This window comes from Symphalangus syndactylus, chromosome 12 (genome assembly GCF_028878055.3).
Source record: "Symphalangus syndactylus isolate Jambi chromosome 12, NHGRI_mSymSyn1-v2.1_pri, whole genome shotgun sequence".
Lineage (NCBI taxonomy): Eukaryota > Metazoa > Chordata > Mammalia > Primates > Hylobatidae > Symphalangus > Symphalangus syndactylus.
The window spans coordinates 40,169,891-40,184,946 of record NC_072441.2 but is presented as its reverse complement, the minus strand read 5'-3'; the positions used below and the strand labels follow the sequence as shown (position 1 = coordinate 40,184,946).

At 41.9% G+C, this 15,056-nt stretch overlaps 1 protein-coding gene across 1 annotated transcript; it reads right to left on the bottom strand.

The window, feature by feature from the left end:
• Positions 1-13,397: 13,397 nt before the first annotated feature.
• Positions 13,398-14,491, bottom strand: LOC134734809 (uncharacterized). The gene has a single exon (XM_063628204.1). It carries the CDS (start codon positions 14,489-14,491, stop codon positions 13,799-13,801), a length of 693 nt encoding a protein of 230 aa, XP_063484274.1. The 3' UTR covers positions 13,398-13,798.
• Positions 14,492-15,056: the final 565 nt, after the last annotated feature.

Here is a 15,056-nt window from a genome sequence, read left to right as displayed (position 1 = left end):
TTTGTAGTCTCTTTTATTCATTTTATACTAATGATTATCTGATATTATTATTATTATTTTAGACATTCTAGAGCCCCTTAGTTAAATAAAAGATTAAAGGGGAACAGCTTATCCCACCCTTTCCATGGCCAACTCACATGGGGATGATCAAAATAAGCACTCTTAACATCAAGAAGGTTTAAAATAAGGTCTTTAGTATTGGGATGAAGTTTTCCAAGTTGAAAAAGAACTTGTTTGCTATAATCTCCCACTGTGTGTGCCAAGGCAGGATACTCTAAAAGGGGATGACGTGGTTTACAAAGGATCAAGTAATAGTGACTCCTCTTGGACAATGACTTGAGAGCTGTTGATTCAGAGGAACACTCAGGTCTTAAAAGATCACTAAAAAAGTCAGGTTGTGAACTACACAGTTCCAGCCTATGAACCGAAGTATCTCTTTAAGATGTTTTATGCTCTTTTTCTGATCAGAGATGGGGGCCTGGTCCCCTCTGATCCCCTCACTTTTAAGACTGTTATATCATCCACAGATGCTTACTTTCTAGTGACCCAATTTCTTTGTAGTATTTTTCTTAAAATAGCAAAATACAGAGTGTCAGAACTGGCCACACTTTTTACCCAACAATTGCTAACAAGATTAGTGTCACTTTTTAAAAAATCTTAATACTCATGGTACTAAAAACGTACTTGACCCTTGCAGCCCTTTCTTTATCTCCTAACGCAAAGGGAGCCTTAAATGCCCACATGAAAGCAAAGCTCTTGAGTTTTACTCACTAAACTGTGAGCTCCTTAAGGGCCGAAATGTATCTTAGTCATATAAATATCTGGGCACTCAGTTGATGTTTGTGGATAGATGGACAGATGTTGAAAGAGGCAGGTATTCATATTCCTGTTTTAGATATGAAAAATGTAAGCAAAAAGGATTAATTACCATGGCTGTGGTATGAAACTTAAGTTTAAAGTTGGCATTTAAATTCAAGTCTGCAACATTAAAGTTCTGTGTACAGTGCTATTTTCCCACTATAGCAGCAGCCCAGCAGCAGTGCTGCTATGATTGATTAAGCACTTGCTATGTGCCAGAGTTAATAATTGTGATAATATATTAACTCATTTAATTTTCAGGAAACTAAGACATGGAAAGCTTAGGTAACTTGCCCAAGGTCGCACAGCTAGTAAGTGGCAGACATCCGGAGTCTCTGCTCTGCTCTTAACTCACCATACTACCTCTGTATCCATTTCATAAATAAAGATAGTAGTTTCTTTTAACAGTAATGCATTTGTCTTACCCATAAATACCTCCTTTCTCATATTTTTAATTTTTTATTGTTACCCAAGTAATTTGTGCTTATGGCATTTAAAAATTGGTGCCTGCAGCTTTAGACAGACTGTGGAAGGAAAAGACTACCACAAAGTTCCTAAGGTTGGTATTTAGCTCCTAGTGACAACGTGGCAAAAGAAAGTTGTTGAATGCTAGAGTTTAACAGTCTCTGCTTAATACTGTTTCCATGTGAAGCATTAGGTACACACATTGGGCCTACCTGGTATGTGACCTAAATCCAATGTCAGCAAGGCCCTTCAGCCAGAAAGCCAATTTCCCCAGAGTACTAAAAGATCTGCAGGATTTTCCCTTTATCTTTGATATTCAGGCCCTCAGTACTTTCTAAGTTGTAAATATTTTCTTCCATTATCTATGTTATTATTACTTCTCATGTTCCTTTCCTCCTCTTTAGTTGGCTCCTGGATCTGACCTCCCTGCAGCTTGGTCTTTTCCCTCAGGTTATCTGCACTGGGTCTCTTATGAGGTATTTCCTCCAGCGATTTTTCTGACCACTAATGTTATTTTCAAAGTCAGTCATTCTCTTTTTCTGTTGGATATTGAACTTTTAATTAAGAAATCATGTGGTAGTTTTTAGTTTCTGAAAATCTTTTTTTAGTTCTATGATTCCATGATATTTTTCATTAAAATTATCTTGTCTCTTCCATTGGTTCTGCTTCAGTAGACATCTGTCTTATTTCTGTTCTGCTGGTCATCTTTCTTCCCATGCTCCATAAATTAATTTAACTTTTCCTGGCCTACTCAAGCTGTGGTTTCCTCAGCATCTGCCAGCACCCTGTTGTGCACATCTCTTGGGCAGTAGCAAACTAAGTGGTAAGAGATGTGGTGGCTTCATTTCTCATGGGCCTGTGAGACCTCTTACCATCTGATAACTTTCTATGAGGAGCTGTTTTACTCCCAGACCTTTTCAGTCTCAAGCAGCAGTTCTTTCCCAACTACAAAGATTGGAAAGCCCTTCACTAGAGAGCCCCTTCAAGGTTTTCTGAGGTCAGCAGGTCTGTTGCAGCAAATGGCAAATGAAGTCCTCTTAGGAAGTGAGTCACAGCAGGGTCTGTAGCTGGAAAAATATACAGCAATTTAAAGAATGAATTTGATCTATCTCTGTTGGCTTGCAGTTTATTCGTTATATTTAGGTGAAAAAAAGTCACAAAATCATGTTTATTTTTGTAATTAAACACTTCTCTGTATATAGGTTCACATATGTTGGTATGCACATGGAGAAAGGAATAGAAACCCACACACCTGATACGGTTTGGTTCTGTGTCCCCAACCAAATCTCATCTCAAATTGTAATCCCCACGTGTTGGGGGAGGGGCCTGGTGGGAGGTGATTGGATCATGGGGTGCATTTCCCCCTTGCTGTTCTCTGGATAGTGAGTTCTCATGAGATTCAATGATTTAAAAGTGTGTGGCAGTTCCCCCCCTCACTCAGTCCTCCTGCTCTGCCATGGTAAGATGTGCTTGCTTCCCCTTTGCCTTCCACTGTAATTGTAAGTTTCCTGAGGCCTCCCAGTCATGCTTCCTGTTAAGCCTGTGAAACTGACTCAAACTCAAATCAGCAAGATAAAAATAATCCCATTAAAAAGTGGACAAAGGATATGAATAGACAAATTCTCAAAAGAAGAAATACAAGTGACCGACAAACATGCAAAAAATGCTCAATATCACTAATTGTCAGGGAAATGCAAATTAAAACCACAATGAGATACCACCTTACTGCTGCAAGAATGGCCATAATCAAAAAATCAGAAAAGAATAGATGTTGGCATGGATGTAGTGAAAAGGGAACACTTCTACACTGCTGGCGGGAATGTAAACTAGTACAACCACTATGGAAAATAGGATGGAGAGTCCTTAAAGAACTAAAAGTAAAACTACCATTTGATCCAGCAATCCCACTACTGGGTATCTAAAGGAAAAGAAGTCGTTCTGTGAAAAATAACTTGCATATGCATGTTTATAGCAGCACAATTTGCAATTGCAAAAATATGGAACCAGCCTAAATGCCTGTCAACCAATGAGCGGATAAAGAAAATGTGGTACATATACATTGTGGAATACTACTCAGCCACAAAAAGGAAAAAAATCACAGCGTTCACAGCAAACTGGATGGAGTGGGAGACCATTATTCTAAGTGAAGTAACTCAGAAATGGGAAACCAAATATTATATGTTCTCATTCATAAGTGGGAGCTAAGCTATGAGGATACAAAGGCATAAGAATGATACAATGGACTTTGAGGACTCCGGGAAAGGGTTGTGGGGAGGGGAGGGATAAAAGACTACACAATGGGTATAGTGTAAACTGCTTGGGTGATGGGTGCACCAAAATCTCAGAAATCACCACTGACGAACTTATCCATGTAACCAAACACCACCTGTTCCCCAAAAACTATTGAAATTTTTTTAAAAAAAATAATTTCATTGTAATAATGCCAAGGAAAACTTCTAGAATGTCACCCGAATGTAATCCTAAAACTCGTTTTTGTCTATATTTATAAAATTTGCTTTAACTTCTATAGACAAACAGTTAATTACCTTAAAACTTCATAAATTTGCATTTCCAGGCTAGAAGTATAACTTGATTTCACTATTTTGAGCTTGTTTAATTTGAAATTTTTTATTTAAGCCTTTCTGATAGTATACATATGGTAGTGTAAACATTTCAAGAAATAAGAATTTTAATTTCAAATGACTCATGTTAAAATACCAAGCAAAATACTGTATGGTATATTCGATACTCAAAGACTTCTTTTTCCTGCGTGACATAGAAAGAACTTTTAGAAATTAATAAAAATGTGATTTCCAACAATAAAATATCAAAAGATAAGAACAGACAAATCACAAGAGAAGAATTACCAATGGCCAATAAACATGTTTACAACATATTCAGATTAATTAGTAAGGGAATGTAAAGTAAAACTAATCTTTTTATTATTTTTGCCTACAATAATTTTAAATCATTAATTCATAGGATTGAAAAGATGAGATAAAATGAAGATTCTCTCGTATTACCAATGGAGCTTATTGTTTCATTATCTGGGTACCACACAATATATTAACTATAGCTCTATTGTTAAATAATTGCATTTCCCAAGATTGGCAAAAAAAATCTCCAAATGTTGGGATATTAGAAAGATAATTAGGAAAAAGGCTGGGCTCAGTGGCTCGCGCCTGTAATCCTAGCACTTTGGGAGGCCAAGGTGGGTAGATCACCTGAGGTCAGGAGTTCAAGATCAACCTGGCCAAAATGGTGAAACCCCATCTCTACTAAAAATATAAAAATTAGCTGGGCATGGTGGCAGGCTCCTGTAATCCCAGCTACTTAGGAGGCTGAGACAGGAGAATCACTTGAACCCGGGAGACAGAGGTTGCAGTGAGCAGAGATCATGCCACTCCAACCTGGGTGACAGAACAAGACTCTATTAAAAAAAAAAAAAAGATATTTAGGAAAAAAACCCAACTGACTAGAAATTAAAAATACTTATAAATAATATTTAATAGATAAAAATAGATTTTTGGAGGGAGAAAATGGCAGATAGGAGGCAGGACTAACTTGCAGCTCCCACTTGGGCGGACGGAGCAATGTGGAGTCCCATATCATGAGCTTTTGCTCCAATAACTACCACAGGAACATACCAGGAATGCTGAGAGAATCCACAGACCCTTTGAAGGAGGTTTCCTGGGTTGCTGCTGCAAGCTCCATGGGACAGCTGAGGAACTGTGAGTAGGCTTTTTTTTCTCAGCTGGGAGGCTTGTAGCCTGAGGCAAGTTCTCAACCTTGCTCACTGGCTGCCTGGAAATAAACTTGGTGCTATTGTGGGGGCAAAGTGGGAGTGAGACTGGCCTTTCAGGCTGTGGGCTGCATGGAAGTTGGGTGAGGCTGTGGCTGCTGGCTTTCCCCCACTTCCCTGGTGATCTATGTGACACAGCAGAGGCAGCCATAATTCTCCAGAGAACATAACTCCATTGGCCTGTGAACCACACTCCCAACCCCTACAACAGCAGCAGCAAGCCCTGCCAAGGAGACTCTGAGCTCAGACGCGCCCAACCCTGCCCCTACCCCCAACCCCATGGTCTTTCTCTACTTGCCCTGGTAGCCAAAGACAAAGGACATAATCTCTTAGGAGCTCTATGGCCCTGCCCACTGCTTGATCCTCCCTATACTACTGCAGCTGATGCGCTCTTGAAAGTGCCACCTTCTGACTGGAGGCCAACCAACAAAACCAGCACACTTAACAAAAATACAACCAAGGACCCTCACAGAGTCCACTCCCTTGCTACCTCCACCAGTGCAGGTGTTGGTATCTACAGCTAAGAGACTTGAAGATGGATCACATCACAGGACTCCTTGCAGACACTCCCCAGTACCAGCCCGAAGCCTGGTAGCTCCACTGGGTGGCTAGATCCAGAAGAGAAATAACAATCGCTGTAGTTTGGCTCTCAGGAAGCCACATCCCTAGGGGAAAAGGGAGAGCACCACATCAAGGGGGCACCCCCGTGGAACAAAAGAATCTGAATAGCAGCCCTTGAGTCACAGATCTTCCCTCTGATGTAGTCTACCCAAATAAGAAGGAACCAGAAAAACGATTCTGGAAATAAGACAAAATAAGATTCTTTAACACCCCCAAAGATCACACTAGCTCACCAGCAATGGATCCAAACGAGGATAAAAATCTCTAAATTGCCAGAAAAAGAATTCAGAAGGTCGACTGTTAAGCCAATAAAGGAGGCACCAGAGAAAGGTGAAATCCAACTTAAGTAAATAAAAAAAAAGATACAGAATACAAACGGAAAAATATCTAGTGAAATAGCATAAATAAAAAACAACCACAACTTCTGGAAATGAGGGATATACTCAGAATTGTGAAATGCACTGGAAAGTTTCAGCAACAGAATTGAACAAGTAGAAGAAAAAACTTCAGAGCTCGAAGACAAGGCTTTGAATTTATCTAATCCACAAAGAAAAAGAAAAAAGAACTTAAAAAAATGAGCAAGCCTCCAAGAAGTTTGGGATTATTTTAAATGACCAAACCTAAGAATAATTGGTGTTCTTGAGGAAGAAGAGAACTCTAAAAGTTTGGAAAACATATTTGAGGGTATAGTTGAGGAAAACTTCCCTGGCCTTGCTAGAGATGTAGACATCCAAATACAAGAAGCTCAAAGAACACCTGGGAAATTCATTGCAAAAAGATTATCACCTAGGCACATAGTCATCAGGTTATCTAAATCAAGAGGAAATAAAGAATCTTAAGAGCTGTGAGGCAAAAACATCAAGTAACCTATAAATGAAAACCTATCAGATTAACAGCATATTTCCAAGTAGAAACCCTGCAAGCTAGAAGAGATTGGGGTCCTATCTTTAGCATCCTTAAACAAATGAATTGTCAGTCAAGAATTTTGTATCTAGCAAAACTAAGCTTCATAAATAAGGAAAGATATGGTCTTTTTCAGACAAACAAATGCTGAGAGAATTGCCACTACCAAGCCAGCACTGCAAGAACGGCTAAAAGGAGCTTTAAATCTTGAAACAAATCTCTAAAATACACCAAAATAGAATCTCCTTAAGCATAAATCTCACAGAACCTATTAAACAACAACACAATGAAAAAAAACTCAAGGTGTTCAGGAAACAAATAGCACAATGAGTAGAATAGTACCTCACATCTCAATACTAATGTTGAATGTAAATGGCCTAAATGCTCCACTTAAAAGATAGAGGATGGCAGCAGACTGGATAAGAATTCATCATCCAACTATATGCTATCTTCAAAAGACTCACCTGACACATAAGGACTCACATAAACTTAAGGTTAAGGGGTGGAAAAAGGTATTCCATGCAAATGGACACCAAAAGTGAGCAGGAGTAGCTATTATATCAGACAAAACAAACTTGAAAGCAACAGCAGTTAAAAAAAAAGTGACATCATGTAATGATAAAAGGATTAGTCCAACAGGAAAATATCATAATCCTAAATATATATGCACTGAACACCAGAGCTCCTAAATTTATAAAACAATTACTATTAGACCTAAGAAATGAGATAGACAGCAACACAATAATAGTGGGGGATGTCAATATTCCACTGATAGCACTAGACAGGCCCTCAAGAGAGAAGGTCAACAAAAAAACAACGGACTTAAATTATACCCTACAACAAATGGACTTAACAGATATTTACAGAACATTCTACCCAACAACTGAAAAATGTACATTCTATTCATCAGCACATGGGACATTCTCCAAGACAGACCACATGACAGGCCACAAAACAAGTCTCAACCAATTTAAGAAAATTGAAATTATAGCAAGTACTCTTTCAGACCACAGTGAAATAAAACTGGATATCAAATCTAAAAGGAACTCTCAGTACCATGAAAATACATGGACATTAAATAACCTGCTCCCAAACGATCATTGGGTCAACAATGAAATCAAGATGGAAATTTAAAAAAGTATTTGAACTGAACGACAATAGTGACACAACCTATCTAAACCTCTGGGATGCAGCAAAGGTGGTACTAAGAGGAAAGTTCATAGCATTAAGTGCCTACATCAAAAAGTCTGAAAGAGCATAAATAGACAATCTAAGGTCACTCCTCAATGAGCTAGAGACACTTCTTTTCCCAGAGGAAGTCATTATATGAAAAAGATACCTGCACACACGTTTATAGCAGCACAATTTGCAATTGCAAAAATATGGAACCAGCCCAAATGCCTATCAATCAACGACTGGATGAAGAAAATGTGATGTGTGTATATATATATATATATATATATATATATATATATATATACACACACACACACACATATATATCTATACACATATGTGTGTGTGTGTGTGTGTGTGTGTAGATAGATAGATGATAGATAGATAGACAGTGGAATACTACTCAGCCATAAAAAGGAACAAAATAATGCTTTTGCAGCAACCTGGATGGAATTGGAGACCATTATTCTAAGTGAAGTAACTCAGGGATGGAAAACCAAACATCATGTGTTCTCACTCATAAGTGGGAGCTAAGCTATGAGGATGCAAAGGCGTAAGAATGATACAATGGAATGTGGGGACTCTGGGGAAAGGGTGGGAGGGGGGTGAGGGATAGAAGACTATACATTGGGCACAGTGTACACTGCTCAGGTGATAGGTGCCCCAAAATCTCAGTAATCACCATTAAAGGACTTACTCATGTAACCAAACACCACTTGTTCCACAAAAACCTATTGAAATAAAAAATAATAAATTTTAGAACCAGGAACTATAAAATAAATCTAAAAATATTTTGAACTAAATTATAATGAAAATATGACACATTAAAGCTTATAAGATAGAATTAATCAATGGTTAGAGGGAAATTTATATAAATATATATGAGAAGGAAAATGGCTATAAATCAATATTCTACAATTCCACCTTAAGAAACTAGAAAAGCTACTTAAGAGGCTGAGGCAGGAGAATGGTGTGAACCCAGGAGGTGGAGCTTGCAGTGAGCAGAGGTCATGCCACTGCACTCCAGCCTGGGTGACAGCGTGAGACTCCACCTCAAAAAAAAAAAAAAGAAACTAGAAAAGAATCCCCCAAAGCCAGATTAGAAGAAAGAAAATATTAAAGATAACACAAACTAATAAATGTAAAAGCATACACAGAGAAACTTAGGTCAAAAGTTAATTCTTTGAAGATAATTCATTAAGGAAAACAGAAAAATTATTGATATTCCAAATGAAAAGGAGGATGTCGCTGCTGATCTTATATTGATAAGAGGAAGTTTTGAACATTATGCCAATAACTTTGAAAACATAGATGAAACTGGAAAATTCCTGAAAGAACACAGCATACCAAAACTCATAGAAGAAATAACATTGGAATAGTGTAATATTAATTGAATAAATAAAAAGTATTAAAGAGACCTGTAAGATTGTTGTATCAGTTCGAACCCTGAGAGTGCGCCAACAGAAAACACGAGGCGGTGTGGAGCAACATGCTGTTTTAATGAGCGCCTGGGTGCAGGAGGGCTGAGGCCTAAAATGGTGTCAGCCCCAAGTGAGGACAGGGCAAAGGTTTTATGGTCTCCTGTAAACAGGAAGTGTCCTAGTCTGATGAAACTGCTACGTTGTACCCGGATATCCTCTTTCTCGATCTTCAGGGGTACGTGTCTTCCGGCCAGGGTAGGTGTCTTCTGGCAGGCTCTCTTCCTGCTTCTGCTATCTTGCTGATGCCCGCTGCTGACACAAGTGGCCTTGTGCCTTGGGACTGGGCCTGAGAAGGGAGGAGCTCCTTAAGCTTTCAGGCCCCAGGGAGAATCTTACATTCCTATTTGGCTATAGAAAAGGGAAAAGGGATGACTTTCTCAATAACTACTTCAGGCATGACATAGGGGTGGCATGGCCACCTTAGAAAAAGAAAAACTTAATTTTGGGGGTATTCTTGAGAGACGGGTTGGTATCTATTGTGTCGTAGTAGCAGGAGCATCGTCTGGATTGCTGGTGCTTAACTGTAGTTTCAACAAGAGTTTTAATGGCTTTTATTATCAGTGGGATAACACAAGGGAGAAACAGGAGGAGCCCAGTGATGAAGATTATTGTCCCTACCAGCATTTTAAATTCTCCTAAATTAGAGAACCACCCTCCTAGAGGGTTTGTTAGGCCCCGTCCCTTCCAGGTTTGGACTGGTACATGGGCTACTTTTCTGATGTTTGAAGCGATTTCTAGAACCATTTTTTTGTTATCGTCTATGTTAAGACAGCAATTAGAGATATTAAACTTACCACAGACTCCACCCTCTTCTGCTAATAAGTAGTCTAGTGCTAGCCTGTTTTGATAAATTTTCACGAGGTTGCGCGAGCATTTCCAGGGCTGAGGCGGTTTGGTTATTGATTAGTTCTAGAACAGCATGTAGTCTAATTATTCTATTTAGCATATATATATAGGAGTGCGATAACCCCAAGAACCATCCTCAGCCCAAGTGGCAGGACCATAAAATTTGATGATTCATCGAGGAGGCCATTTGTTCCCTTGCCATCTTTGGCTTCCTCCTACCTTTAAGGATCGTTTTTTTTTGTTTAGGTTATTATATACATGGACTCCGAGGGTGTCGCCTGCTGTTAATGTTTTGGAGGAGGGAGTAGCCTTGGGGGTGAGCTTGACCCTGGTGCGATGGATCCAGTGGGGGTGTCCTTGGACTCTCACTGTAGTTGGCATGCTGAGTATCACAGTGTAGGGGCCTGTCCACTTAGGTTGTAGCTTTTGGTGAGGGCTGGGTTGGCAGATAAACACATCTGTGCCTGCAAAACAGTTATGTTGAGAGGACAAGGAGGTGTCAACAGGGAGAGGCATGGCCTTATTTGCTGCTTCACGAATGAAAGACTGTGTCTGGATTAAGGAGGGGAAGTAATTCCCGAGTGGCTTAGAGTTTGGTAAGGGTGGAGGCCCCAAGGCAAAAGTTCAGCCATACACGATTTCAAAGGGACTCTAAAAAGATGGTGGTTTTGGTGTTGTGCGGTCTCATGAGGGCGAAAGGGAGATTTTTTGTCCACAACTGGCAGGTTTCTAGAGCCAGCTTGCTGAGTTGGGCTTTAAGGACAGAGTTAATTTTTTCAACTTCGCCTGAAGACTGAGGCCTGTAGGGTGTATGGAGAATCTACTTTATTCTTAAGGATGTAGAGACGCCTTGGGTAATTTGGCTGATGAAGGCAGGCCCATTATTGGACTGGATGGATGTTGGGAGCCTGAAACGGGGAATTATATGCATGGTGAGTTTGTGTGATGACATTTGCACCTTCTGAAGTTGTTGGGAACGCTTCTACTTACCCAAGGAAAGTACAGGAAAGAGTAGAAGATAGTGGAGCTGTTTTATCGGGTAGCATGTGAGTGAAGTCTACTTGCCAACCTTGCCTGGGTACCTGACCCCGGGCTTGGTGGATAGGAAAAGGTGGCGGCCGGAGGGACCCCTGGGGTGACACTGCGTGGCAGATAGAGCAGGACTGGGTAATCTCTCAACACGGCTGGAAAGGTGAGGACAAGTGAGAATAGGGCAGAGAAATTGCAAGACAGGTTTGTAACCAACATGGAAATCATTGTGGAGGCTTTGGAGTTGAGGAAGATTTTGAGAGTGAGGAAGAACAGAGTATCCTTCCTTGACATACCATGGTCCTTGCTTTTGCAGGTTTGGGGCTCGGAAGTCCTCCTTTTCTTCTCAGGAGTAAAGAAACTGGCCTTGCATGGGTTGTAGGGCTACTTGTTTGGCTACCTGATCTGCTAGCACATTTCCAGCCGATATAGGATTGTCTGGGGTTTGGTGGCCCCTGCAATGAATGATGGCAACTTTCTGTGGGAGCCTGGCAGCTTGAAGGAGCTTGCTGATGAAAGAGCCATTTATGACAGGAGTGTTTTTTGCAGTTAGGAAACCCCGTTCTTTTCAGATGGACGAGTGTGAGTGCACTATGTGGAACGCATAACGAGAATTTGAATATATGTTGATCTGTTGTCTGGTTGCTAGAGTGAGAGCTTGAGTGAGGGTGATGAGTTCAGCTTTTTGGGAGGTGGTTCCTAGGGGGAGCAGATGTGTGTGGGGGGGGTGACACTATAGCATAGCCAGCATGCCAGCGTCCTGGATGTAGGAAGGAGCTGCCATTTAGAAACCAAGTACATCTGGAAGGGGTTGGTCTGTTAGGTTTGGAAAAGGTATAAGAAAGGTTTGAACAGTGTCCACACAGAAGTGTGTAGGGTCTCGGGTGGTTGTAGCTTGAGGTAAGAGCATGGCCGGGTTTAGAAAGGAGCTGGTTAGCACGGTGATTTGGGGAGTTTTTGTGAATACAGCATACAGTTGGAGGAGCTGTAGGGTAGAGATGAGACTTAGTACACTGTGGTAAGCTAGCATGTCTTTGATGTTATGGGTTGAATAAACTGTTAGGTTGGCATGAAGAGACAGTTTTAGGCTTTTAAGGGTGAGGATAGCAGCTGCTGCCAATGCTCAGAGGCAGGCAGGCCATCTGAGAACTGTGGCTTCAAGCTGTTTAGAGAGGTAGGCAACAACCTGGAGGGTGGGTCCCTTAGACTGGGTTAGAACACATAATGCAACTCCACGCCACTTGTCGGTATAGAGGGAGAAAAGTTTGGCGAGGTCTGGGAGAGTGAGGACGGGGGCTGAGGTGAGAGCCTTCTGGAGTAGACGGAAAGATTGGGTAATAGGCTGTGCAGGTTTTAAAGGCTCATGGTGAGGGCCTTTAGCAGCTTGGTATAACAGTTTGGCAAGTAGAGTGAAGGAGGGAACCCAGAGCCTAAAATATCCCGCTAGTCCTAGAAAAGAGAAAATTTCTTGCTTGGTTTGCAGAGGTGGGAAGGACTGGAGGAGGGATATGCGGTCCGTTGTGAGCCTTCGGGTTTGCGGGGTAAGAGCTAGGCCTAGATAGGTGACTGAGAGGGTGCATATGTGTGCTTTCTTAGGGGAGACCTGATACCCCTGTTCTGCCAAGAAGTTTAAAAGAGAGATGGTATGGGCATTGCAGTCTCTTTGAGAGAGGCTACATAGGAGCAGATTATTAACATATTGAAGGAGAGTGGTTGGTTTTAGGGATAAGGTAAAGAGGTCTCAAGCAAGGGCCTGTCCAGAAAGGTGGGGGCTGTCTCTAAAACCTTGAGGTAGTATGCACCAGGTGAGCTTACGTGAAAGGTGGGTGTCAGGGTTTTCCCACATGAAGGCAAAGAGGTTTTGGGAATCAGGGTGTAAAGGAATTGTGAAAAAAAAGCATCCTTTAGGTTTAGAACAGAAAAATCGGTGGTATTGGAGGGAACTGTGGAGAGTAAAGTATATGGGTCAGGAACTACTGGACATACTGGGAGTACAGCTTGGTTAATGAGCCTGAGATCCTGGACTAATTGATAAGTTCCATCTGGCTTTTTAACAGGTAGAATTGGTGTGTGAAAGGGAAATTTGTTGGGTGGAGTAGGTGACTGTTGAGGAGGCCAGAAATGATAGGCTTTAGGCCTATGAGAGTTGCTTGGGGGATGTGATGCTGCTTCTGTGATATGAACTGGGTGGTCTTTTTAAAGGTAATGCGGAGGGCAACTGAGGGTCTGGAAGTATCCTAAACAGCGGGGTTAACTATGGATGGGGGATAAGGAAAAGTTGCATGTTTTAAGGTGGGAGGTTGGAGGAGTAGAAGAAAGTTAGAAGCCCTGGAGGGGTCTGGGTTGCTGCGTTGGGTACCGTGGGGAATGTGGAAATGGATAGTGTGGAGTTTTGAAAGGATGTCTCTGCCTAGGAGCGGAGTTGGGCATGAGGGCAGGACTCAGAAAGAGTGAGTGAAGGAAAAGGTGTGCAGGGAACAGAAAAGTGGAGGAGTGGCTTGGGGTTTGGAGACTTATCCATCAATTCCCACAACAGAGACTTGGGAAGACTGGGTGAGTTCTGAAAAATTAGGTAAAGCAGAGTAGGTTGTCCGATATTAATTAAAAAAAAAAAAAACTATACTGGCCTACCTGCCACCATCAGATGAAGCGATGGTAGTTGCCGGGGCGTCCGTTCCAGGACACCATCAGTCTTCAGTAGCAAGGCCAATGAGATTCGAGTAGGAGGTTTTGGCTGGCTTAAGAAGGGGCAGTCCTTGCAGGGGCCACTCACAGTCCAACTTCCTGTGGGGTCCTTCACAGAGGGGACACTGCCTGGTGGGCTTACCTGGGTTTGGGCATTATCTGGACTAGTGGCCTTCATTGCCACACTTGAAACAGGCAGGTGGAGGTGGATTGCTAGGAGGCTTCCTTGTGGAGCTGTGGCCCTGTGGGCCTGCAGGGCCCCGATGGTGGAAGCAAGCATTTGAAACTCTCCCTGTTTTTGCCTTTTACTTTCCTCATTATGATTGTTAAAGACTTTGAAGGCTAAATTAAGAAGGTCTCGTTCTGGGGTGTGAGGGCCATCATCAAGCTTCTGAAACTTGTACCGAATATCAGGGGTGGGCTGGGAGATGAACCGAAGGTTTAAGATAGTAGTTCTTTCTGGGCTTGCTGGGTCTAGGTTGGTATATTTTCTCGTGGCTTCAGTTGAACCAGAGAGAAAAAGGGCTGGGTTTTTGTTAGGACCTTGCGTAATTTCTGAAAGTTTTTTATAGTTTACCACTTTATGGGCACACTTTTTGAGTCCTGCAAGGAGACACACAATCATGTGGTCTCGATGGCGGTGTCCAGAGGTCCTGTTTTGATAATCCCAGTGGGGTCCTGGTTGGGGACTGCCTCTGTGCCAGTAGGCTGGGCAGGAGCTTGGTGATGAATTGTATTAGCATGTGACGGAGCTAGGGTCCAGATACGGTCTTGGCCTTCTGGGGTGAGGGTGGAAGAGAGGATAATGTAGAGGTCATGCCAGGTTAGTTCATAAGACTGGATGAGGTACTGAAACTCTCTAATGTAAGAGGTAGGGTCTTCTGGAAATGAACTGAGTCTTTTGTTAATTTGAGAGAGATCAGTGAGGGAGAAGGGAACATGAACTCTAACAACACCTTTAGTTCCTGCTACTTCCCGAAGTGGGCACTCTAGCACCTGCACTGAAGTAAGGGTGAGGCATGGGCCAAAGATGGCACCCAAGCGAGTATGGGCGGGAGAGAAGGAAGAAGCCAGAAGTAGTTCCTGCTGAGGGTTTGAAGGGGAAAGGGGGGATGAGTTAACAGGCAGTGGAGGATAGATAGGGGCATAAGGCGTTGGGATGGGTTTACAAGCCTCAGGAGAGGGTGGTG